Raw genomic sequence first — 27,366 nt, forward strand, 5'->3', positions numbered from 1 at the left:
AAGCTGGGTGATATAAAGTCGGAAAATGTCTTCCTTTTCAGGAAGTCCACAGTAGCAAATAGTTCAGAGGTATGATTTATTTTTACAGGCTGAAGCATTTTTGAAAGATTTTTTTTAAATTTATGAATACTGAGCAAATGCCTGTGCTCTATAAAATAGTACAGAGAGGAATGTACAGATAACTATTTGGTGTTTGAAGTAACTGAAGTTTTGTTCATGAATCCAGTTAATAATTAAAATCTTTGGTTTCTCTAGTAGATAAATGTGTTACCAAATCATTAAAACAAATTAATTTAAATGAAATATTAGGTATAGATTTTTTTAAAAAAATCTATTTTCATCTCAAGAAAGCTTGAGACTTGAGCAAATGTGTGTTAAAGACTGATTATGTATTTAGCTATACATTTTCAATTAATGTTTATGCTAGTGAAGTTTGTATTAAACACTTTTAAACTATATTCAGATAAAGAGAATAATTGGACAGTTATTTAGAAAACATCTTTTGCTAAATCAGTGGAGAACCATTTGAGACGGTATCAAAATGCATTTCTTAATATGACAGAGAATGAAAATAATCAAATGCATGTTAAACTATGTATTGCTACTTTGGGGAAGATTATACCTGACATACTAAAGAAAAGCCCCTGTCTAAGTAACTTGAGATTTTATATGTTTTATTTATTTTACACACACTGCCTCCCTCCCTCCCTCCCTCCCTCTCATATCCTTCCCTCCCTCCCTCCCTCCCTCCCTCCCTCATATTATCATTTATATTAACCGTATCTGGGATTGAGCTTGGAAAAGGTGCCTTGCTGAACATTCAAAGTGTAAAGATGTACTGTATAGTAGTAGATACAGGTAATCTTTTAAGTAACTTGGTCCTAAGCTGTACAAAACTTTGTATTCCAATTTGGCCATGAAAAAGAACCAGCTAGTAATATACTGAGGTGAAAAACTCACATAAAAAAATACTGCCTACTTGAGAGAATTCAAACAATTGTTTTATTACTTCCAAAACTAGCAGGTTACAGGGAGAAGCAGGTTACTATTGCACAAACAAACCAATAACAAGGTTACATAGATTTTATGTAAAATGTTAATCAAAAGAATTTGAGTACATGTATACTGAATATACTAATTGGAAATTCTCGATAGAATTGGTTTATAGTATATAAGGAAAAAGATAATTCTGAGAGGAAGTGGGTAGCAATCATTGTGTGAAAGCGTTCTTTGAAATACAGCGGCACAACTTTTATACATTGGAAATGTCATTTCTCTAATCGTTATTCTGGCAAGTTGACCCTGTATTTTACTGCAGAAGGAGAGAGAAAGATAAGAGCACAACAATGTATCCTTGAATCTACTGCCTGTATTCTAGTCATAAATTCTATAAGCATATAGTAACAAATCAGCAGAAAAACTAGGAATTCTCAGCTATAAGAAAAATGCAACCAAGAGAGTAAATGCAATACCAGTTTGAAAAGATTATTAGTACAATTATTCAAGCTAAATTCTTATTCCAAGTAACTGGACAAAATATCTTATTCCAAATACACAGACAAAATATAGCAATCATCCCCCAAGAAGTGACTTTTGCCATTTCTTTCTGGACCAGTTTCCAGTCTATTTTCAAGGGCCACCCTATGAAATGCAGCTTGCAAGAGTTCAACATTGAATTTCATTGCTTCATATCCAGTTTTTCGCTGGATTGTTGTTCAGTGCTAGTTTTTTTTTTTTCTGGTTGAATGGGTCCATTTTCTTGAACAGAACACTTACAAATAATTTTGTAGAGGTCAGGAGTACTTGTGATGCATCAAAAATAATTGCCAGCACTCAGGCGAACAAAGGATGTGAAAGAAAACTATGGAGATCAAGAAGATCAGCATGAGATTAAAGGGTTGCTGAAGTCTAGGTAACTATCTTGGAATGGTACTCTTCTACCAATTATTGGTCTGTCACTTAGGAAGCCTTTGGCCTAGTTCTCACAAATATGAGATGAAGAGATAAGCCTATGTTCCAGAATGAACCAACTAACACTGCAGATAAGAACACATGAGTTAATATTTTTCATATTAAATAATTGTTCATATTGGGACATTCTGTAATCTTTTTATATCCTTATGAATAAAATTCCCCCCCCCAAAGTAATTTAAGGTATAACTTTACCTGCCTTTCAACATTCATAAGGCCTAATGTTTTGCCTAGACCACTGGTTCTCAAACATTTTGGTCTTGGGGCTCTCTGCAGCCCAAAAGAGCTGTAGTTTATCTGAGTTATATCTTTTGATATTGACGGTATTATAAATTAAAATTGAGTAATCTTAAAATATTTCTTTATTTAACGTCATGGACCTGTGAAAGAATCCCAGGATCTCCAGACCACACTGGCAACTCCTGGTCTACACCATTGCTGAAACACCAGCTCTTTTTTGAAAGTTAACTCAGGCTCTACTTAAGTGCAATGAGCTCTCCAAGGTCCTGAGACAGCTTTGCTCTGTCAAGTCCAGTCCTTCTGTTGATCTTAGAAGTACTGGTACCTAGCTTTAGTAAATATTTTTTTAGTTCTTCATAAACATTTCAAATAAGATACTACTGTTTTGATCTGTAAAAAGGCTTCATCTTCTTTTGAAATGTGGGTTTACTGGATTTTGTGGACAGTTTTTCAGAATGGTGCAGTATCTTTTCTCAATTATATGCTAGATTTATTTATGGGTTATAGGTAGTTTGCATATATTATGTTAACAGTAATAAAACAATATAATAAGTACATAGCAAGTATATTTATAGATCTTGTTTCAGTTCTTACAGTCTCTGAGAATTCATGTCTCTGATCAGCTGAAAATATATTAAGAAAAAAGATAGGAGCTCATATTATTGTTAGAGATTGTGACTCCTCACACATGAAGAAACTGAGAGGAGAGAGAGGCCAGTAGTCTAAACCAGAAAATCAACTCCAGAACTATATTTTATTGAGATAGACTATAATAACAAAATCTTAATACTGCTTTGCCTTCCCTCTTTCTTATACCCCAGTGAGTTGGGGGGGAGCCTACCTGAGTTGCTTCCAAATACTGTCTTGATTCTTGGGACTTAAATAATGTTTCACCCAGTCGTGAAATCCATATTTTTTTACTGCCAGTTCTGTGGGCATGGCTTGGTGGGCATGGTGTGGTTTGGTGGGCATGGCAGGGGAAGGATACTGCAAAATCTCCATTCCCACCCCACTCCAGGGGAAGGATATTGCAAAATCTCCATTCCCACACCACTCCAAGAGAAGGATATTACAAAATCTCCATTCCCACACCACTCTGGGGCCAGCCAGAAGTGGCATTTGCCAGTTCTCCGAACTATGCAAAATTTCCACTACAGGTTCTCCAGAACCTGCTGGATTTCACCCCTGGTTTCAAGCCTCTTTGCTTATGTAATTGTTGTTGCATATTTCTGTCTCGTGAGAATAAGAGCCATGTGATCATCCCCTCAGAGATGTGTTTGGATTAAAATGTATTATTAACATCTTTGACACTTAGCTGGACAGACATTGGACTTGGATTTGTCTTCAGATAGGCTTTTTCGGCTGGTTGGAGCTAACAGGCAGACTGTGTTTGCTGACGTCCTGTCTGACTGTGACCGCTGCATTCCCAGAGTGTTGATGCGCTGGGATATTTTGCAGGTGGAGGACTGAATCTGAGATAGCATAGGAGGCTGAAGTCATCTACTGTGATTTTGTGGACTTGTTATGAGGCTGTGAGGTTGGGACAGTTATCTGACTGTATTGGGGTGCTTAACAGTGGACAGAGCTGGGAACCAGCTAGAGGATGAGTCAGTCAATGGAACAGGCTGGAGGTCAGGCCATATCCATAGATCAATGTGTTTGCTATCCTTCTGAACCTGTGCTAGTGCTGACAAACCTGGGAACCAGAGGATAATTGAGGACAGACAGGTTGCACCAGGCTTGCTGCCATATTGGCTGCATTTGTGATCCTGGTGCTGATTGCCCCTGTTGAGCTGTAATGTATTTTCATCTCTTTGCTACTGATCTCCATCACACAGGCAGATGACTGCATGGAACTTTCCAACTGGAGTGGCCAACCAAGAATTTGGGGCTTGGATTATTAATGGTGGCAGGGTGGGATGGAAAGCAATAGATGGCAGTCTTCTGTGGACTCCTTTCTCCCCCCTCCCCTCTGCAGAGCTTTTCTCTGATAGCTTGAAAGCTTATTTTCCTCTCAACTTTGTCAGCTAAGTGCTTTGTTTGTATGTTTCCCCACTTAGGCTGAGCTAGGAAAGGGATTAACTGGGTGGAGTGGATAAGAAGGGGTCCGTATTGAACGGGTGAGAATGGCTGGGGAGGGCCCCCTTAGGTATTAAGCTAAATATATCTTTGTATATTTGTGTATGTGATTCTTTGCTGAGGGGCCATGGGTGCTGAAGGCCTGTGAGTGCTGAGAGCCAGTAAAGCTGAAACATCTCAGAATGCTGTTTTCTCCTCCCTGGGATAACTGTCAGTGGTTATTATGGGAGGTCCTGGGCCTTTGAAGTTGGGGTTTTTGGAAGAGAAGATGCCATGGCCACTGGTGGGACACGGAGGGCCATAATACTGTGGTGGTGATAGACATGGGAAAATCTGGTGGGAAAAGAGTGGGCTGCTCCAAGGAAAAGAGAACCAATGTTTTATACTTGTGTTGCATTTTAGCTTCTTTGTCTCTGCCCCAATACCATCTGAGGCCCTGGCTTCTGGATGTTTCTCTTAAATGTCAGGTCAGGTTGTAATAAGGTCTCCCTCATCTGTGATTTATTTGTGGTTGAGAGGGCCAATGTGGCATATATTACTGAAGTTAGACCTTGAAGGGAAGGGCTACAAATGTAGCCACAGCCCAGAAGCTAGGGCAGGGATGGTGGTATGGCAATTATCATTTGAGAATTGTTTACATCTTTCAGAGAAGTGTTCTATAGGTTACTGGATGTGAGACCCTGTTCATTATGTTTGGCTCTAGGGATCAGTTGGGATTATTGCTGTTGTACCAACCTCCCTGCTGCAAAGCAATCTACTTGCCTGAGCCCTTTGATTTCATCTCTGGGTTGATGGTGGAATTCCTCAGCCTTACATTCTTGGGAGACTTTAATATGGCTTCCCTGGAACTAGGATTTAAGGTGTCTCAAGAGTACTTTTTCCATACACAAATATGTAGCTTTGGATCATTTTCTTCAATGAATCAACGAATGTACATTTTAAAATCTGGGTTTTCTTTATCTAGATTTAGAGCTTGTGTGAAGAACAGATGATATTTTAGTGACATTTATGCAGAAATATTGAAAATTCAAAAAGCTTCACAAACTTTTAAGCACTACTACATCTTCAGTGTTGTTTTTTTATCCAGGGAATATAGTACATCTTTAGTGATTAACCATTTTATGAACCTTATATGCCAGGGAAAGTAAATGAGAATTTATTCCTATTCTCAACTGACAGAGTAAGAGTTCTTGATAAAGATACAAATTACAGTGTCGAGGTCAGTTTAGGATTATGCAGGGTTTGGAGTATTATTATTATTATTATTATAAACTTTTATTCACCAAACATGAAATTTAGTCAACTGAACATTCAAAAATGCATCGCAAATACCATTGACTGGCGCTAATGGTTGATATGGGTTGCTGCCAGTGTCCTAGGTATCAACCAAGTACCTTCCTAAGATGTACAATGTTCCGAATAGTGCAGTTTTTGGCAGCTCTGCTGGTGTTATTGCAGGAAGCTGCAATTTCTTGATGTATTTTATAAAATTCTTGGACATGGTACCAAGTGCCATGATGACAGTGGGTATCATTGATACATGTTTCATCCATAATCGCGTAACTTTGATAACCAAGTCGCGATATTTCGTGATTTTTTTCCAGATCTTTTTCTTCGACTCTGGCATCTCCTGGTACCGCGATATCAATAAATTGTACGTTTCGATTTTCGACAACTGTGATATCTGGCATGTTGTGTTCCAAATGATGATCCATCTGTATTCGAAAGTCCCACAAGATCTTCACCTTCTCATTTTCGATAACTTCCATTTTATGTTCCCATGACTTCTTGCTGTTGTTGTTGTTACTACTACTATTTCTATTACTATTACTATTAATTTGAATAAGTAAGCCCAATGCCATCCAGACCTCTTCTTAAATTTCCCTTTAAATTCTTTGTGAGTTTCTTTGAGACACTGGGAACAGAAGACCAAGATAATTTCTGATCTACTCACCCTGGTTGCATAGTTTTACAGTTCTTTGGACTCTGGTCTGTGTGTGGAATTTTCCACAGCCATCTGTTGCCTGTCCCACAATTATGAAGGACATAGATGAATTGCAATACCAAATGCTGTTTGCTATGCAGTATTCAGTCTGCTTCCATATACATATACCTCCCCTTCTACTGACAGCTGTTGCCCTCATACTTAGACCATGGGGTATACTTATTCCACATGTCACCAAACTAGACTGATTGACAAAAAAACATTTCTAGTGCTGAATCTCAGCCACAAGATTAAAGCTCATGATTTGCTGATATAAATAAATTGAGGTGCTCAAAATATTCTACCATGGGTCATTTCACCTTTCAATAGAAGTGAATATATGTAGCTCACGGTTGGACTGTGGAGTCCTTGGTGCTCTCTGAACTTGCCTGTTGGCTTGCAGATGTTTCATTACTTTTTTTTAAAATTTGATTTATATGCCGCCCTTCTCCGGAGACTCAGGGCAGCTTACAATGCATTAAGCAATAGCCTTCATACTTTTGTATATTTATACAAAGTCATCTTATTGCCCCCATAATCTGGGTCCTTATTTTACCTACCTTAGAAAGGATGGAAGGCTGAGTCAACCTTGAGCCTGGTGAAATTTGAACTTGCAGTAATTGCAGGCAGCAGATTTAAGTGGATGTTAATTAGTCTGCTGAGCCACCAGAGCTCCCTCTGACATGGTAACATTATCAGTACCAGAAAGTGTGAGGTTTTACCCCTATTTATATATAGTAGGTCGCCCTGCCAGTATTGGTCAAGTGCGGTTTTCTCCTTAGTAATTCCTTTGTTAAGATATTGCTATGTGCTTGATTTTTTTGTCTTCTGTTAACTCCTGCTTATCTGAACATTGGTGCTGAAATAATATAATTTGCTGGAGTAAATGAGTGATCAGTGATGCAGGGTGGGAGGAGAAGAGTGTATGGAATCTGTTGGGCTAGCAAAACAGGCCCAGAGCCTTTGGGGACCCGGCAGGGCAGGATGGGGCAATAGACAGGATGGCATGCTATAGTGTTTCTGTGGTCAGTTGTAACAGTGAATGACCACAGAGGTGGTACAACAAAGTAACTTTCGGACAGGGTCATAAGTACCTTTTGGAAGTCTGTTGTAACTTCGGATCATCACTAAGTGATCTGTCGTACCTCAAGAACTATCTGTATTAGAACATGAGAATTACAATCACAAATTTATCAACTCTTTAGATAGCAAGCATCAGTGATATAATATCTTGGTGCCAAGTCGTAGTTTTCATGTGTTTATCTAGCATACCATTTCTTGTTTGGGCAAGCATTAAGCTTTGCAGGGTGATGAGAAAAGCTCATTGCAGGGATATTAATAGCCTTTTGATCATTGTACTCCTTTATCTGGATTATCTTCTACATTAAGGATTCTCTCTGAGTCATTGTACTCTCCCAAATGCTTATACTTCCCCTTGACAAATTAATTCCTTCTCTAGATTGCTAGTATGTTTATGACTCCACCAGTAGGGTTTGGTATAAACAAAACTATGCAAATATAAAATCATTTTTAAAAGCTACAAATGAATATGTACATAATGCCAAACTATTTATGTTAATTAGTTGAATTGTACTTGACATGTCTTGGATTGCCCTGATATTATTTATTTCTGTTGAATATTTATATCTTCCTTTTAAAGAGAATTTTCCAAAAGTAGATTAAATTAGAAAAAATAAGTTCAATACTGTACAATGATATACAATAAAGGAGAACACAAATCAGAAGTTATTTAACCAAGTATGTCCGACAGTAGTGATTGGGACACTTTTTTTGTTCAACTAATGCTTCTTAATATTTCATAACTATTAATAGTTAGAAAACTATTGGCATCAAAGGCATTCATTTTGGAAAGTAAACAATCTTCCCTTAGCCATCTGGATAGATTGTTTGCAACAACATTGGTGATTGAACATATGCAGGGAAACTGTATTATATTGAAAAATGCAGTATTCTGCAGCATCCACTAGAAAATGGCTGATGGACAGTACCCAGATGAAGTACTTTGAGGGCTGAACAGTTTGGGCAGTACTCCCAAGTCTGAAGAACTCTCCCACGACAGAAAGGGTTCCAGAAATCACTCTCCAAGGCCATCCAGACAGTGGTGATTTGCAAGAGGATTCTGGAGCGGTGCTACAGAGTTGGCTGGTGAATCATTAGCTGTCAGATACGAAAGACCAGATCAAGACATGAAAGTTTAATTAAATTGATTTATTGCTAAACAGCCTGTAAACAGGATTCTTCTCCATAGTGGTGGAGATAGCATCCAGGAATGGGTTAACTCCGTCTGTCAGCTAATTGGACTGAGTCTGCAAGTTGTGATGACATGCCTCCTCTGCTTGCGTCCCCAGCTTTTAGACTCTGTTTTAGCTTGGACTAGACGTGTTTTCTAGCTACTCCGTTCCTGAATGCTTTCAACCACAGAGAATTACAACATGGATTGTTGACAGCTCCTAGTTTCGGCTGGTTGAGCTACTCAAGATATTCTGGCGTGAAGAGCTTTCAGCCTGACCCTGCTGAAGGCTGCGTGGCGGCAATCAGGCTGCCTGACTGCAGCACTGACAGGGCAGCGTGCACGAGCTTAACTCTGCAACGCTGACCCTGGGACTCGGGGAAGGACAAACTTTCACATACGCTTGACAGTGGGTGAGTCACCAGACTGTTGGAAGATTCCTGCCACGCAAAAACCCCCGGTAGCCAGTGCGCATAGCCTTGGATTGCATCCGGAGGCACTTTAGCCCCTGCCCGTAATCCGGGCATACTAGATAGTGCCAGACTGTTCGCGGCACTTTGAGCAGCAGGTCCCCAATCAGGCGAGACTAATAGGCCAAGAGAATTAAAATGGCAGCCGCCTTTGCCAGAGACACCACTCTTGAGGCGGGAAACCCGGGACCCTCTGGCAACGACATTACTGATGGTGCAGGGCCCTCGAGAGTGAGGCCCACAGGAAAGGGAACAGCAGCTGAGCCTCACTCAAGGGAGCCGACTAAGAAGGCCTCTAAGACCACAGAATGGGAGGCCAAGCAATGCCAGAAGGCTATTGAGAGAGCGATCACTAAGGCTCAGAGGGAGGCTGATGAGAAGGCAAGGAGTCTTCAAACTTCAGAGCCAGCCAGTTCCCGACCATTTGCCTCACAACCATTGGAACTGCACGCTCTTCAGCATGGCCTGCAAATGGCAGCATGGTCACCAGATGGCGCTATGTAGCAGTCCTTTGACTGCCCGGCAACAGTGAGTTGTTCTTTAGCTCATTGTCATAAACCAGGCCTTTCCAGGGCATGCCTGGGAGCAGCCTGTAAGATAGGGATTTTCCTCTGCTGAGGCAACCTTCACGTCCACCGTTGCAGGCCTTCACTCAGAGGAGCGATTGGAGCTTCAAATCCCTGCCAGTATGGGAGCTTTAATCTCTGAGGCGATCAGACAAGGGATTGCAGCCGGTTTACAACAGAGAGTGGCTTCGATGATTTCTGATCACCCCAGGCCCCAAGTTCGCCATTAGGGGTCCCATTTTTCGGGGGAAGTTTTACCCCCTCAGGGGCAATATTCTCCAGCCTCTTCCAGTCAGGCATCTTTGTCGGAAGAAGCAGCACAATGGGACCTAGAATTATCTGATGATGAAAGCTTAATGCCTGATCAACCTGCCTTTGTGGGTCTATTTCGGCCCCCATTGTTTAGATCTTTGCTCTTCAAAGCAAAGAATATTGTTCGCCTGGGTACCAATCAGACAACTTGAGACTGCATCAGGGTCGGATGATCCTACGGATTCACTCTTTGCAGAACCAGCCATAGAAACAGAGGTGGTACCCACCCCCAGAATGTTCCTGGATGTAGTGCAGAGGCAGTGGGCTTCCCCTGGGACAGGGCCCAATCCCAGCGGTTTGGGCAGACGATTTTATAATATGAGCTCAGATCTTTCCAAGGCCCTCCAGGTGCCAATGGTAGACAGCCATGTAGTGGCATTATCCTCACCCTCTGTCATGGCGGGATCTCCGGAGGACGCCCTCCAGCCTGAGGACAAATGGGCAGAACAATCATTAGTAAAGGCCCACCAGGTGGCCACCTGGGCTGTTAAGGCCTCTACAGCTGCCTCATTTTTTAATAGAGCTTCACTGCTCTGATTGAGACAACTACAGGAAAGAATACCAGCGGGTGACATGAGGTCCCATCAAGACCTTAATAAATTAATGGTGGCAATGGAATTTTCACTGGATGCCACGCTGAATGCGGCGAGATTCGCAGCCAAGCTTGTTGTTGGCAACCTGACATCTTCTATGGCTCTGCCAGTGGCAAACCGATGCCAGGAATAAGGCATCCATCCCATATTTGGGGGATAGGTTGATTGGAGACTCCCTGGACCCTCTTCTGGTTGAGTCCAGGGATAAGCGCAAGATTCTGCCATCCCTGTCCCGGTCAGTGGACTCACACCCACCCCTTTATTTTCACCACTCGTCCTTTCATGGGCCGGACAGTGGATTTGGGATGCCGCATTCACAAAAGCCCTTCCCTCCCAGACAGGGACAACAACAGGACAGACTGGGCAGACAGGGACAGAGGTTCCCACCCAAAAGGGTCTTTTTGAGGTGAGGGAGTTGCTCTTTTCAGCATTCGAAGTGACCCTCCCATTGGGGGTTGCCTGGCTTTCTTTGCCAGCCAATGGGAGAACATCACCACAGACGCCTGGGTCAGGGAGACAGTGAAGTCGGACTTCTCCCTGGAGTTCTTCTCCACTCCCCCAAGGTTTTTCATCCGTTGTCCTGTGTCAAAGGATCGGACGAAGCAACTCCTCGTGGAATCAGCCATAAAACATCTGTTGGATATTCAGGCTATCCAACTGGTTCTGGAGGAGTTGCAGGGACAGGAGGGGTTTTATTCCCTTCTGTTCAGAAGGCCTCGGGAGGATGGAGGGCAATTCTGGACCTCAAAACTCTGAACAGTCACATTGTTTACCGATGGTTCAAGATGCAGTCACTTCAGACCATCTTAGAGTGTGTCAGAAAGGGCCACTTCCTCCTGTCAGTGGATCTGACAGAAGTGTACCTCCACATGCCCATCCTCCCCACCCACCAACAGTTTCTCTGCTTCCATTATGCGGGGAAACACTACCAATACCGGGCATTACCATTCAGCCTATCAACGGCACCAGGGCGTTCACCAAGCTGAGGGCTGCATTAGCGGGCCATCTCTGGAATCTACCAGTCAGGGTCCAGTTTTATCTGGACGATATCCTTATTCAGTCCAGCTTGGAATCCGAGGCGAGGAGGGACCTGGCTAACACGATCCAAGTTCTCCAGGACCACATATTTTCTATAAATATGGCCAAAAGCAACCTGGTCCCGACGAACTGACTGCTTCATTTGGGAGCAGTCATAGACACAGTGGAGTCCAAGGTCTATCTGTCACAGGAGCGCCAGTCCAGCCTGAGGGAATTGGCAGATCATATAAAGATATTTCTATCATCCCATGGGCACGACTCCACAGCAGAGGTCTACAGTGGTTCCTCCTCCTGTACCAGAGTACAGGTTCCTCCAGAAGTGATCCTTTCTCTCAAATGGTGGACTTCCCGGGCCATCTCCAAGGGCTGCCAGTTCAGAGAAACAGATCGTCTGACACTAACAACAGATGCCAGCCTCTTTGGCTGGGGCACTCACCTGCAGTCACTTATGGCTCAGGGACGGTGGACTCAGAAGGATCTGAGCTGCAACATAAATTGGTTAGAGCTCAGGGCGATCCACTTGGCCCTCAGGCGGTTCGAGAAGGTAGTCTCAGGCAGACACATTTTGGTCTTGATGGACAATGTAGCCTCCAAGGCCCACATCAACCACCTAGGAAGGACCCACTCTCATGCAAGGGGCCAAGCAACTGGGCCTCTGGGCAGAGACTCACCTTCTGTCCATGAGGGCAGAACATATCTCGGGCATGGCAAATGTGCAGACAGACTGGCTCAGCAGAGCCTCAATTGACCACACGGAGTGGTGCCTGCACCCATCCCTGTTCTGGGAAATGACGGACTTCTTGGCCTCCCGGTAGTTGACCTATTTGTCACCCAAGACAACTGCCAGCTCCCCAGGTTTTACACCAGGTTTGCGACACTGGGGGCAGAAGGAGTAGATGCGCTACATAGTCTGTGGCCTCCAGGGTTGCTGTACACCTTCCTTCCTCTTCCGCTTATTCCGTGGGTCATCAGGAAGCTGCTGGAGGAGGAAGCGGAACTTCTGCTCCTGGCACTCCACTGGCCCAGAAGGCCTTGGTTGCAGACCTGGTAAACCTGTCAGTGGCTCAGCCCTAGAGGATCCCTCAGAACAGGATCTCCCTCAGCCAGGGGGTATTGGTCCACCCGGAGCCACTGTAGTTCCAATTTACCACCTGGCAATTTAGTGGAGCGTTCTGAGTGGGGACAACTTTTCCTCCAGGGTTATCAAGACAATTTAGGCCTCTCGGAGACCCTCGACTAATCGAATATATAATGCCACATGGAAGGCCTTTTGTGGGTGGTATGCCAAAGTGAAATTGGTCCCTACGGACGTTTCCATAGCCTAGATCCTGAAATTTCTCCAGGAAGGACTAGATAATGGGCTATCCCCAAATACCATCAGGAGGCAGGTGGCGGCCCTGTCCTCAGTTTTGGCATGTGGAGCTGTGGACTCTCTCGCCCAGCCCCCCATGGTCCATCGATTCCTCAGGGGAGCGACCAACCTGAGGCCACTGGTGGTGCACAGGTACCTGACATGGAATCTGGCCAAGGTCTTGAACTCCCTTACCGGGGGCCCCTTAGAGCCTTTGAGAGAGGCCAGCCTGCAATTCCTTGTGTAAGGTGGCATTTCTGGTGGCCATTACATTGGCCAGGTGGGTCTCAGAACTGGTGGCTTTATCGGTAAGGCAGGACCTTTGTGTGTTCCACTCTGACAGGGTGGTTTTGCAGCTGGACCCCCTTCTTTGTCCCCAAGGTGAACACTTGGTTCCACAGGGCTCACCCACTGGTGCTGCCGAACTTCTGTCCTAAGCCAGTCCACCACTTGGAACATAGGTGGCATACCTTGGATGCAGGGGTGGGTTCTAATAATAATAATAATAATAATAATTTTATTTCTATACCGCCCTTCTCCCGAAGGACTCAGGGCGGTGTACAGCCTATTTAAAAACACAAACAAAACAATGATATAAAATTTAAAATAATTAAATAAATGGCTCAAATTTAAAACCCCAATAAATTTAAATACCCCAATTTAAAACTATTGTATTGATAGTCCGGCCTGGCGGAACAACAGGGTCTTCAATGCGCAGCGAAACACCCGGAGGTCAGATATCTTACGAATTTCCGGGGGCAGTTCATTCCACAGGGCTGGGGCTCCCACAGAGAAGGCCCTCCCCCTGGGCGTCGCCAGCCGACATAACTTGGCTGACGGCACCCTGAGGAGACCCTCTCTGTGGGAACGAACTGGTCGGTGGGAGGCTATTGGTGGCAGAAGACGGTCTCGGAGGTACCCGGGTCCTATGCCATGGAGCGCTTTAAAGGTGGTAACCAACACCTTGAATCGCACCCGGAAGACCACCGGGAGCCAGTGCAGCTCGCGCAGGAGGGGTGTCACATGGGCATAACGGGTTGCGCCCATAACCACCCGCGCGGCCGCATTCTGGACCAGCTGGAGCTTCCGAGTGCTCTTCAAGGGGAGCCCCATGTAGAGAGCATTACAATAGTCCAACCGGGAAGTAACAAGGGCATGAGTGACCGTGCGCAGGGCGTCCCGATCCAGAAAGGGCTGCAACTGGCGAATCAGGCGAACCTGATAAAAGGCCCCCCTGGCCACGGCCGTCATATGCTCTTCTAAAGACAGCCGTGCATCCAGGAGGACACCCAGATTGCGAGCCCTCTCCGTGGGGGGCAAAGATTCACCCCCAATAGTCAGCGATGGCACCTGCTGACTATATCGGGGCGCCGGGAGCCACAGCCACTCGGTCTTGGAGGGGTTGAGTCTGAGCCTGTTCCTCCCCATCCAGGCCCGCACGGCCTCCAGGCAGCGGGACATCACATCAAGGGCAATTTTTTTACTACCAGTTCTGTGGGCGTGGCTTATTTTGTGGGTGTGGCTTGGAGGTCATGTGACTAGGTGGGCGTGGCTAGCTGGTCAGTCATTTCTGGAAGGTCCTCGCACTTACGACCAAGTCCTCGCACTTACGACCAAGTCCTTGCACTTACGACCCGACTCATTTGTTTGCTTTTAACACTGATCAGCTGTAGGACGGCCCTATGAAGCCCCGCGGCAAGAGTTTAAACAGTTTTTTTCCCTCTAGTCAGCAGCTGGGACTCAGGAGGCAGCAATAGATTGGGGGTGGGACCAAATAAAAGGTAAGAATAATGTGGGTGGGGGGGGTGGGAGGGCCGGGGGGGGAGAACCGGTTCGGTGACATCATATCATCACCGCTACCGGCTCGGCCGAACTGGACCAAACCAGGAGGAACCCACCACTGTTTGGATGTGAGGAGGACCTTCCACATATACATCAAAAGAACTTCCTCCCTACAGAGGACAGAATCCCTGTTTGTCTCTTTCCAGCCTGCCATGCTGGGCAACAGGGTCATCCCCTCAACCTTGGGACAGTGGATTAGTGTGTGTATCGCCAAGGCCTATGAGATCCAGGCCTTGCCGTTCTGCTTCTACCAAAAGCATGGCCACAACTGCGGCATGGGGGACGCAGGCCTCTATAGAGGAGGTCTGTTGAGTGGCTACCTGGTTCTCTCCATCCCCTTTTATCCGCCACTATAAGCTGGACACTTACGCCTCGGCTGAGGCGGCCTTTGGCAGGCGAGTACTTCAGAGTGTCCACACAGAGCAGGGGACTTCAGACCGGACTGCAGCCCACCCGTAGGACAGCCAGTTTTGGTATGTCCCATTCCTGGATGCTATCTCTACCATTATGGAGAAGGGGCTTTGGTCTTACCTGATATGCTCCTTCTCGTTGGGGTGGAGATAGCATCCAGTCCCAGCCAGATTGGCGTCCGGTCCTGGGTCCATGAGGGGATACGACTACAGCATAGCACGTCAATCTGCATCAACGCCTTCATCAAAAAGCTGGGGATGCAAGCAGAGGAGGCATGTCATCACAACTTGCAGACTCAGTCCAATTAGCTGACAGACGGAGTTAACCCATTCCTAGATGCTATCTCCACCCCAACAAGAAGGAGTGTATCAGGTAAGACCAATGCCCCTTCTCAGTTAATTTTTAGCACCTATTTGAAATTAGATCAGGATCCGTAGAATTCAAGGAGAGTTGGCCTTAGTCCTTGTATGGCTCCATAGCGATTCTAGGCTGATCCCTCTTTTAATTCAGCTCCTAGATTCTGCCACTCCTGCATCAGTGAGAGGCAGAGAAACATTGTTAGTGCTAGACAACAAGGAGAGGAAGTGCCATGCTGAGTGAAAATAAGAAAGCTTGGAACTTTTTCAGTCCTTACCCTGTTTTTGAGAAACATAAGGACTTAAAATTTGGCGGCATAATTTTGCCTTTTTTCTGCCATGCTCATTTGATAATGGAATTTATAAATCTTGACTCTGAGGAGCTTGTGAGAGAGTGAAGTCTTCAGATTTTAACTGAATCTGATTTGCTAAGATACAACTTCAGACGTGCATGTTATTTAAAAGATTTGCTCTTTGACCACAAGAGGGAATCAACAATCACAAAATAGTGGGAAAGCCACCTCTGACTTTATTAAATTTTAGAACAAATGATGAACATCAAACCAGAACTGTCCAAAGGAGGGAGCCAAGCCAACTGGACCTCTTGGGAAGCATTTTGTAGGAATGCTCAAAAAAATATTTCAAGCAATCAAAGCAATAAGAATAAAGATTGTTACACTAGAGATGTAACCAAGTGCAAAAACTTATCAAACCATTGGGAATGTTCCACAGTGACAAAGTTGATTCTTTGAAACATTGAATGGGTAGTAAGAATGTTCATTATGAAGGTGATATAAACAAAATTTTCCTAATGAAACTAAAAAAAGAAGCGCTTCAGGTAAGACCTCAAGCCATAAAAGAACAATTTCTGGATCTTCATTTCAAAATTGAATTAAAGATTGACCACATGGATCCAGCTGTCCTGAAATAAATATCTAAAGATTTTGAGAAAAAGAAATGTTTCTGCTGTTCAACAGATATTCTGAAGAAAAGAAAGATTTTATTTTGCTGATAATGAATTATAACTTGAAAGAAAACCTTCATAAAAATGGTAATCTTTAAGAAATACTCTGAACATTTAAAATGAATATAAAATTGAAACTAGAAACTGTTGGGTTGTTGATCAAAAAGCTTGAAAGAAAACCTGGGTCATTGTTATACATACTGACAGTGTTGAAAATTCAGTATGTGCGGATGGAAAGATATATAATTCCCACAATGGAAGAATGGATGGAAAAACTAGTGGATTTGGTAGAGATGACAAAGCAAACTGTTTTAAACAAAGAGAAGAATTTATCCAATTTTGTTTCCATTTAGAAATCATTTCTGGACTTTATGCTCCAAATAGAATGTAAAAAATGAAACTGATTTTAGTTTAGGATTGGATAATTTTGTAGTTATAGAAATGGCTTGCAGTTACTAGAAATCTAATGTAAAAATTGAAGTTGTAATTAGTATTTTACTGCACTGAGTGTAGCTGGAAGACCATTTCTTTTTCTTTTTATCTTGAATCCCCCTTTCCTCTTTTTCTGATCATTATTTTCATTAGTAATTTATATTATAATAAATTTCAATAAAAATTCTTGGGAAAAAGTGAAACATGCAGCATGCAACCTAATGCTTTACAGGTTAGGCTTACATCTTTAGACAAACTGACTGCCAGATTGAGTAGTTACAAGGAATTTGTGGGCTGGAATTTCTGGAGGAAAACAAGTTTTCTGCCCTTGTTTTTTTCTGTTTATTTTTACTTTTCAAAGTTAGTCCTGAATTCCTTTTACTGCAAATGTTTTAGAATTGCAAGTAAGTATAACAGATGATTTCCTAAATTAAACAATTTTGAATTTTTATATGTCTAGTTTCATCCTAGTACTTAGCAGTACTTTGCCTCTCTTCAGACTTTGAAGTGATATGCAGGATGTTTTTCAACCATATAATCTAATTGCATTTACTAAATTACAATATACAGTTAGATTTGTAAATAATCTCTGACCTAGACTCCTTTGGTCCTCCCCCCCCCAAAGAATATTCCATCTACCTGGGACAGGTAGAAACAGGAATAGTTTGAAGACTGGCCTTAAACAGCTTGAAAGTAACTAGTGGTTTTCCCAATTCATTTTCTAAAAGGGGAGCATTGCAAGAGAAAAATACAGTAATGAGGTAGAATAGGGTTCTCTGCAGGGGTGAAATGCTCCCGGATTGGGCTGGATAGCCTGGTCCAGTAGTGATTTTGGCAGGGGGTTCGGCGATCCGGTAGCGATGGCAGAGCAAAGCTCTGCCCACCCACCCAAGTGTCATTATTTCCTGGTTTTAACCAGGAAGTAATGTGTTTTTTACCTTCTGCGCAGGGGCAGAAGGTCTACATGTGCATATGATACGTACACATGCGAGCGTTTCCTTACTTTGGGCAAGTAAGATAAGTAGATTTCACCCCTGGTTCTCAACCCTAAATTTTACTTATCCAACCGGGCTGAAACATCTGAAGAGAGTATGTAACCTCTCAAGAAGTTTGAAAGTTGCTAACATTGATAAAAATACAATTTTTTTCACAATGTGTAAAAGCACAAATGAAATACTTCTCTTTGTATATATTTGTGAAACATTTAAAACAATTGTGCAAAGACATGACTGCTTTAACAATTCAAGATGATGTGCTTTGTTTGCCTTCCTATGTAACATCAAATACCTGTTCTGAATGCTTTGCACAGCTGTAAGAAAGGTGAAGCTGTTTGGAGAGTTGCATAAATGTTACCTTAAAGGGCAACTGCTTAGCATAGTAGCAAAGTTCTGTGTACTGCGAAGAGATACCATGTTCTATTACAGTTTATTATGGAACCACAGAATCACTGGTGTGTTTTCTAAGAGGGAAGGACTGCTTCAATCAATAGAATTTTAAAAGTTTACAAAAACTAATGAATAGAACAATAGCAATAGCAATAAATACCAAATGGTAATAAAACAGTCTCATGACTGAGGACACTGTAAATGCCTATAACTTATCAGCTATCTGACAAGGGCTCATGTCACTGCGGGGGGGGGGGGGCGGATGCTCAGCCACAGAAACTTCAGAACGGACTGTAAGCACCACAGGGAGGTCTTTCATAACTTCAAACAGTCGCAAATCAAGAACTATCTGTAGTCAACAATCCAGCTTTTGATAGTAGTGATAATTAGCGCCCTTTCCATCCTTCCATAATCTCTCTTTGACTAATCAGTCCCTCCAAATCTCTAAAAACAGCGACATCTTGGATAAAAGTGAAAATGTATGTGTTCAGCTACATTCTGTGCCCACTGTAGTTTCTGGGTGGTTTTCAAGAGTATATAGATTTGTGTAAAATATATTACAGTAGTGCCATCACAAAATGACAGAGACGAATAATTGTTGTCAGTGCCTTCTGTTCCGAGAACAGCTGCAACTGGCACACCAGCCAGAACTGGGTAAAGGCAATCCATGGCCATAACTTTTATCAGATGTTTCATTAGGAGTTGTGGAATTGGCTATTCAAGCAAAGCTACTTTTGCTACCCTTTGGAGAAGACTAAAGCAAAGGGGGAATCAAAATTATTGATTACTTCACTCTTTCTTGTACCATCATCTTCCAAGTGAACAATGGAAAGATGCTTGCTACAAATACATACAAGTACATAAAAGCATTTGTACATGCTGTTTGTCATTGTATGCTGCATTAGTAGTTACAGTATAATCTGTTAGAGATACTAGGCATAAGACAGATGTGAAATGTGGTCATTTATAAGAGCAATCAATGCAGTTTCTATCCCCATCCCCCGCCTCAGTTCTTACTAAAAAGGGTTTAGTAATATGTTTCTTCCAGAGCTCTTTGTAACTTCTACCCTGTCACTTAACAATCTTCCACAAAAGGGTTCACTCAGAAGCAATTTTGTCAAAAAAAAATTGTCACCTCCCTTTGCAAAAGTCAACAAGGTTCTGAAATAAATCACATCATGGGCTGCAGGGGAACTCCTAAAGTAGTCCTGGAGTTCATTGAGATTGATAAAATGCCTGAGGTGACCCATTTGAATTGACTCTAGTAATCATCAGCCTCCCAGTGGATAAGTATCACTCTTTTGCATCAAGGCTTATACAATACTTCAGGGCTACAAATGGATACAAGTCAGCCAGTGCTTAATAACTTAAGTGTATTATCCAATCAGGACTCCTGGCTTATATAAGTTTCAAAAATAGAGACACACATCCCAAGGTGTGGTGTATTTATGAATTGAACATAATTGTTTATATTATTTACGAAGTAGAAAGTATTCTAGCTTATTCATTGCATGATACCGTGTTTATTCCATATTGATGAATTTTCGGAAAAATGAAAGGAAATTTCTCCTGAACACAAGTTTTTTATTTTGGCTTTAAAAATTGTTTTTTAAAAAAACAAAGATATATAATGTTTTTGCAAATGAGCTATTATATGAGGGAAATATGTAGGTTAGAAGAGTGAACGAAAAGATGTTTTTTAAATCAGTGATGAACATTCTTACATTTGAATGTACTCTTCCCATTCTAATTTGGAAATATATAAATATCCCATTTGAAAGTACAGTACTCAGTGGATTTTTTGTCTTGTTACTTTTTTTTTTTAATTTGATTTATATGCCGCCCTTCTCTGGAGACTCAGGGCGGCTTACAGTGCATTAAGCAATAGGCTTCATTCTTTTGTATACTTTATACAAAGTCAGCTTATTGCCCCCACAAACTGGGTCCTCATTTCACCTACCTTAGAAAGGATGGAAGGCTGAGTCAACCTTGAGCCTTGGAGAGATTCGAACCAGCAGAAATTGCAGGCAGCTATGTTAATAACAGGGTGCACTAAACCACTGTACTATCAAGGCTCTTATTAAGGTTAAGACTTTAACCTTCTTCCTAATACATTTTCCTTTGGACAGCTCTGGCTCTTCAGCTTTGAAACGGAAATGAGCACCGCCCCCTAGAGTCGGGAATGACTAGCACATATTGCGAGGGGAACATTTACCTTTACCTTAATACAGTAGTGGCCAAAATTCTGGAAACCTTTTGGGCAAAGTATATTTTTGAGGTTTGATGGCTAATAACACTAGGTTTTTTTTGGAGTTTCAAGATAATCATATTCCACTGCTGGAATAGCCTGAGAATAGCCCAGACCTTGACCCAATTGAAAATCTATGGAGCCAACAAAAGAAACTTGTTAGTCAGAAGCGACCCATCAATAAAACCCAGTTAATAGAAGCAATCATTCAATCTTGGTTTCACATTATAACAGCTGTAGAATTAAAATACTTGTCTCAGGAATGCCGTGCGAGACGCAATCAAAACACAGCTACAGCCTTATTCAGCTCTTTTGGCACGTGGTTTATTCGCATCCGCATCCGGCTACACACTGTGATTCGTAAACACGATTGAAATCGGCGCTACGTTACACCAAAAATGGGGCGTTTATATAGCCCATCTTTCCATTAACTCATTAGGACCGCGCCCTTGTTTGTTACTACGCCCCTCGTTTAGGGGCGTAGACCGCGCCCTTGTTTATTACCACGCCCCTCTTTTAGGGGCGTAATTGGTCTTCAGCGTGTTCTGGAAGGTGCTGTCTCTGTGTCCTCTGGAACGGCCCTAATCCCGTCACACCCGATACCACCACCCCACACCCCGCATATGGCCGCCTTCACCCAGTGCCACCACCACCAAGTATGTATATGTCCCTCGATGCTTTCAGCATGCGTTAGCGATGTCGAGCAGGTTGCCAGGCTCGACAACTTGATTCACTCCATGGGAAGACGTTGTAAGGCCATAATTCATGCTAAAGGTTACCCAACTAAGTATTAACTGACGTGATAATTTTTGTATATCTCATTTTTCTAAGTGTTTCACTTTTCTTCTTTATACTGTAACTGCTATTCTAATAGCAAATCCTTCATAAAAGTTATTGAATTACATTCTTGATTAAATTATCTTTCCATTGATATATAATTTTATGGTGCTACTCCAAAAAAAAAAAGTGTTATTAGTTTTAGAAAATAGACTTTTCTCGAAAGGTTTCTATAATTTTGGCCACTACTGTACCAATAGTAATAGCATTTAGACTTACATACCATCCCCATGGTGCTTTACAGCACTCTCTGGGCAGTGCAATGTAAGTATTATTTGCTTATTGCCCCCAACAGTCTGGATCCTCATTTTACCAACCTTGGAATGATGGAAGGCTGAGTTATCCATGAGTCCCATCATGATCAAACTCCAGGCTATGGGCAGAGTTTGCCTGCAATACTGCATTTTAATCACTGCACCATCAGGACTACCCTAACCCTAATCAGAACTTGTTTCTGAATTAACCTTTGCTAATCAGAAGTTGTTTCCGAGTTTAATAATTTCCAATCCTGACTGATATTAGAAAGCAATAATTTTAACTAAGCTTTACTCCCTCTACTACAAAACAACCTTGCTTCAAAGTTATGGCTTCTGGTCATAGTGAACTAGCCTCTTGCTATGCAACTCAATGCTGAATGGATTGCAAGTATGTTGTTTCAGCATAAGAATCAGGTGGCCTGCAGCTACTCAGATTATCCATTTCACTCAATCACCCAGAAGATATAGGAAATGAGATTTAATTGTGGACTCTTGAAAGATGGAGTTGCAAAATGGTCTATTTCTATTATTGACTCTATTAACCCTGCTCTGGACAATTAAATCTATTTTCTACTTAAACTGAGATCTGCCTTTTTTAGACTCTGCCAGAAAAGCAACAAGATAAATTGCAAAATACTGTATAGGCATTTATAGCTGCTTGCTTCAACATTACTTTAGAGAGAAATGTTAGCTGGAATGAACTAGCTTTACTTGACTAGTTTAAAGACTTGTGTGCAAGATGACCCATTTCAGCAAGGCACTCCAGATACCTTTGAGGAGGTACATAATTATTCAGTGCTGTCTATCCCTAGATAGACAACAAGAAGAACTAAGGCAAACAGCTGTTGAAAAGCTGTTCTGTATTTCCTCTTTCTTTCACATCAGCTTCTTCAGTGGATTGTTATTGTTCAGTCACTAAGTCATGTATCTGACTCTTCCCGATTCCATGAACCACAGCATGCCAGGACCCCTGTTCTCCACTGTCTCCCAGAATCTGCCCAAATTCATGCCCACTGCATTGATGATAGTGTCTAACCATCTCATTCTCTGCTGTCCCCTTCTCCTTTTGCCTTCAGTCATTCCCAACATCAGGGTCTTTTCCGATGAGTCCTATAGCTTCTTCAGTAATCAACTATGTAACTGGAAGTAGTCGTCAGTTATTGTCAGCTACAGAAAAACAACACAGAAACTCATTAGTGTCTTACAATCTTCACATCTCCTGTCTTTATTAGAAGGAAGAAGAATTCAAAGTGGAATAGGACAATCAAAGTAGAACATCTGATTCGTTAGAATCATCCAGATGCTAGGAAACAGGAGACTTATCTATTGTATGCACCCCATCTTCAATATTTTTTTCAGTACCCATAGAAACCTACTTTTCCTAATTGGCCTTTCTACCCACCACCCCAAGGTGTCTTCAATAGGAAGAGAGTGATTTGGGACATCAAAATGAGAGTGCAGGAGTGTTACAAAGCTTACTTTTTCCCTGCCTGCATCCTCAGAACAGGAGGGGGCTTGATATTGAATGAAAATTAGACATTCATTCTCTGCCTTCATTCTGTTTTTAACTGATATGGATGCTTTTCAAACACTAATCTAGGACCAACTTATAACTAAGTTAAACCTAGATCCTAGATCTAAGCTAAAAACAACCTAAAACTAGAGAGAAATTAACCGACAATTAGGACAATTAATCAGTGGAATGACTTGCCTCCAGAAGTTGTGGGTGCTCCAACACTGGAGGTTTTTAAGAAGAGATTGGGCAACTATTTGAGCAGGAGGCTGGACTAGAAGACCTTCAAAGTCCCTTCCAACTCTGTTATTCTGTTACGGTACTATCCTTCCATTAGATTCAGGGAGAATGGTCCTAAATAGGGCAAATGGCTTCATAGGGAGAGCTGAAAACCCTCCTGCCTGCAAATGCTCCTCAAGAAAGGGAAAAGTACTGCTGATGCATATTTTGTTGTTGTTCCAGACTGCCCTAAAGGTCAGAGTGACCTAAAGGTCTAGTAAGTAAGTTTACTTTTGGAGTCAAAAATTACCAGTGCTTCCAGGCTCCCCAAAGCATCTGAAATTGTTTCCTTTGTGTTCGAACTTCAGGCAGACTAAGGCGGGTTGGATAGATCATTACTTCTGTTTAAATAATATGTCCAATAATTTGATTTTAGGGTTCATGCTTTCCATTGTAAACAAAGGAAAATAATACACCACTTTCTTAACTCTGGGTGAGGCACGGGCAATATAGAAAACTGTTTTCAAGAGTGCTGTGCTTGATCAAAAGTTTAAGTCTGTAAATATTGGAGATGGAATGCACATATCTTCGTACAACACTCTAGTTAATTTTTTGCTTTTTTTACTACATATTCATTGCCCTGGCATTCCAAACCAACATAACCAACCAAGATCTCAGCTTATGTGTAAGACTCGTGTAACAAAACATAATGTTTTAGTACATCTGAGTCTTTGCCATAAACTATGCTAAAATCTTCAGTTAGTTATTTTGTCAGTAAAATCATACGAGTTTCCAAAATTCAGGCAACTAGTGGACATGTCAAAATAAACACTTTGGAGGATATCAATTTAAGTGGAGCCCAGTCAAAGCCCATGTAGAAATGTGAATCTTAAACTTTCTTCCTAAACTCATCATAAAATCTAATTATGTAGTTTTATGTCTAATTATGTGTTTTAAAATCATATCTAAGAATCCAAGGTCAAAAATGTTGGTCTAGACAGAGAGCTGTTAAAAGCAGATAGATGTTCTCAAGTTAAATCGTATAGCTTTTTAAAAAATAGAATACAGGCAGTCATTGTTTAGCGACTGCCTCAGATACCAACTGAGTGATGAAAAAGTACATTTGTGACCAATCTTTTGCATTTATGATCTTCTCAAGTCTATAAAGCAAAGGAAAACTGAAGTAAGATAATAAGCACAGTTGCAGTTTCACTTAATGACTGCTTCACAGTTCCCAATTATGGTCACTAAATAAGGACTACATGTGTTGGAGAAATAAATTTGTTTCGACTCATGTTTTCTTATGGTTTTAGTGATAATAGTTTTGTTGAATCATTCTTATACTTTTTCTTCATTGGGCTCTTTCAGGATAAGAAATGTACAAAAATAAAATAGTCAATAATAATAAATGCAGGGGACTTGTCCAGACATTCTCCAGGGGTCAACATGGAAGGAAGGAAGGACAGTATCTTCTGTAGCAAATATTTTTTTTAAAAAAAAATGTTTGTTTACAGAACTTCAAAAGGGAATCTTGTGTTCTTTTCTGAGACTTGGTTAATATTGTAAAATGCCTGTTTTGAATATATTGAGAATTACCCATGAAAAAGCAATGGCATTCAGATGAAAGTGCTTAGATTTGTGAGAATAATGCTTTTGCATTTAAAATTTCTCAGGCATTAATTCCTGAACCGTTGCACCTTTTCCCAGTTCGCTAATACCGTTTACTGATAACTTCCACTAGTCCTCCAGTCCTCAATAAATATACAGTTTATCCTATTTAAATGGTGGGGATCTATATGCAAGAAAATCTTGTACATTGGATACTTGAACTTGAAAATTACCAAAATCTTTGCAACATTTGGAAGCATTACTTCTTGTAAAAAAGCACTACTCAAGATTTTTTTTCTGTTTTGCAGGTATAATCTTGAATTGAATAGCATACACACACACATACACACACACACATACACACACACACACACACATATGTATATACAGATACACACTAGTTGGATACCCGTGCTTCGCTACGAAACAATATGATGGGGCTTGATAAATCGACACAGCTTGACAATTAATGAGTAGTTACGATTGGCCTCTCCTCTCCCCTTCTCTCCCTCAGTCTTGCTCCACAGAACCCTATCCTATCCTATCCCCCTTCTCTCCCTCAGCCTTGCCCCACTGAAGGCTCCCCTATCCCCTGGTTGCTGCTGTGAAAGTAAAACTGAAAGTGAAACTCCTTTGCTTGTGTTTTGCATTTGGAACAGATTTCTTTTCAGGTGGGGAGGGGGAGTAGAACTCCTTAGCATCAGAGGGCTGTTTGGAAAGTGAAACAATATTTGCTGTGTGAGCAAGAAGGAGACAGGAAGGAGCCTGGCTGGCTTAGGTCAAGTGTTCTGTATTAAAGCTGCTTCCTGCTGTGAAAGTAAAACTGAAAGTGAAACTCCTCTGCTTGTGTTTTGCATTTGGAACAGATTTCAGGTGGGGAGGGGGAGTAGAACTCCTTAGCTCCTTAACACACTCTCCTCAGAGAGTGTTAATAATAATATAGGAAATACTAATGCTCTGATGGTCATTTCATAAAACCCTTTCTTAGTGAGCACCTAGAAGCCAAGAGGAACATATGTGGCAAATTTCAAGTTTGTAGGCTTTACAGTTCTGGAGATTTTGTGATTATGGCGTGAGTAGTTTTCGCTTTTATATATATAGATAGCATTGCTGCTTTTTAAAACACACCCACATGGTAGAAGTTCTACCTTGCAAGCAACTTTTATGAATTGGCTTCACAAGATTGCATCATAGTGAAGATTTTCTAAATTTTGTGGGGAGCCACTACAAAAAAAAAGTATGGAATTTCCTCTGTTACATTCTGTGTGTTTCATGACGCTGCAGTTCCTAGGATAGAACTGGGATCTTTTCAAATATTGTAATAGAAAGTTGGTGTAAATAAACTTTTATTTATTACCCACGTTTAGAGCATTTTTAATCTTAGAAACTTAATCTAAATACTTATTGATATATAATCCATCAGAATGGTACAGATCTCTCAGACTTTATAAATAGGTAGCCACTGGTCCTATGTGCAATCTTTTCTGTAGTTAGGATAAAGTATTGTGGTTTTGATGGAACTAACTATGTTGGAACTAACTGTATTTCCTTTTTATTTCAGCTCAGATTGGGTAGAAATTATTGAGCCCCGTTCTAGGGAGCGAATGTACGTCAATTTGACAACTGGAGAGTGTGGTTGGGATCCACCACCTAATCTCAGAGTTCGGCAGTCTGATGAAAACCAGTGGTGGGAACTCTTTGATCAAAACAACAATCGTTTCTATTATTATAATGCCATCACTCAGCAGACTGTGTGGCACAGGCCTCAGGGTTGTGACATTGTGCCACTAGCTCAGCTCCAAGCCATGAAACGTAATTCCCAGTCTGATTTCAGGACATCACAGCACAGGAACAGTACAAGTAGTGAGGGACGAAATACTCCTATCCAGATAACTCTTCTACAGGACATGGAGAACAGTAAAGACAACATCAGTCTCGAGAAGAGGCCAGAAACTGAAAGGTAAATCATTTTCAAATTTGTCTATTTTGTTTTTCTCTTTTTTATAGCTATATAGGGAAGAGGGAGAAACATCCTTGTTTTAAAATGAAACACATAATACTAGAAATAGTTTTGGCTACTTAGTGTAAAAAACAAATAGATAAGTAGAGAGCCAGTTAAGTTTAGTGGATAAAGCAGCAGGCTAGAAAGTGAAAGATTATAATTTCAAGTCCCATTTTAGCCATGAAAGCCAGCTGGGTGACTTTGGGCCCGTCAATCTTTCTCCACCCATGATATCAGGCTCAAGCTGCAAGCCAGTTAGCATCTCAGAAATATCAATGGAAGGGTTAATGAGTATCCGGTTTTTAAAAATTTGCCACCTGACAAAAATAATTTTACAGCAAATAACTTACTCTTAGTTCTTGATTAAAACACTATTTCAAATAGAAATCATCCAGACTTCTCAGTGTTGCTGCTTGCCATAAGATTGTAGGTACATA

General features: G+C 41.7%; 1 protein-coding gene across 2 annotated transcripts in view; it reads left to right on the plus strand.

The window, feature by feature from the left end:
- The window catches only part of LOC139315391 (rho GTPase-activating protein 39-like), an 86,082-nt gene that overhangs the window by 36,146 nt on the left and 22,570 nt on the right, over window positions 1-27,366 (plus strand). For both annotated transcript variants that reach the window (XM_070941634.1, XM_070941633.1), the window contains exon 2: window positions 26,489-26,887. In XM_070941634.1, coding sequence (XP_070797735.1) covers window positions 26,489-26,887 — 399 coding nt within the window. The remainder of the gene's footprint in view (window positions 1-26,488; window positions 26,888-27,366) is intronic.

Source organism: Pituophis catenifer, unplaced genomic scaffold, assembly GCF_029215685.1.
Source record: "Pituophis catenifer annectens isolate HBS135680 unplaced genomic scaffold, rPitCat1.0.hap2 SCAF_3, whole genome shotgun sequence".
In the NCBI taxonomy this organism is placed as follows: Eukaryota; Metazoa; Chordata; class Lepidosauria; order Squamata; family Colubridae; genus Pituophis; species Pituophis catenifer.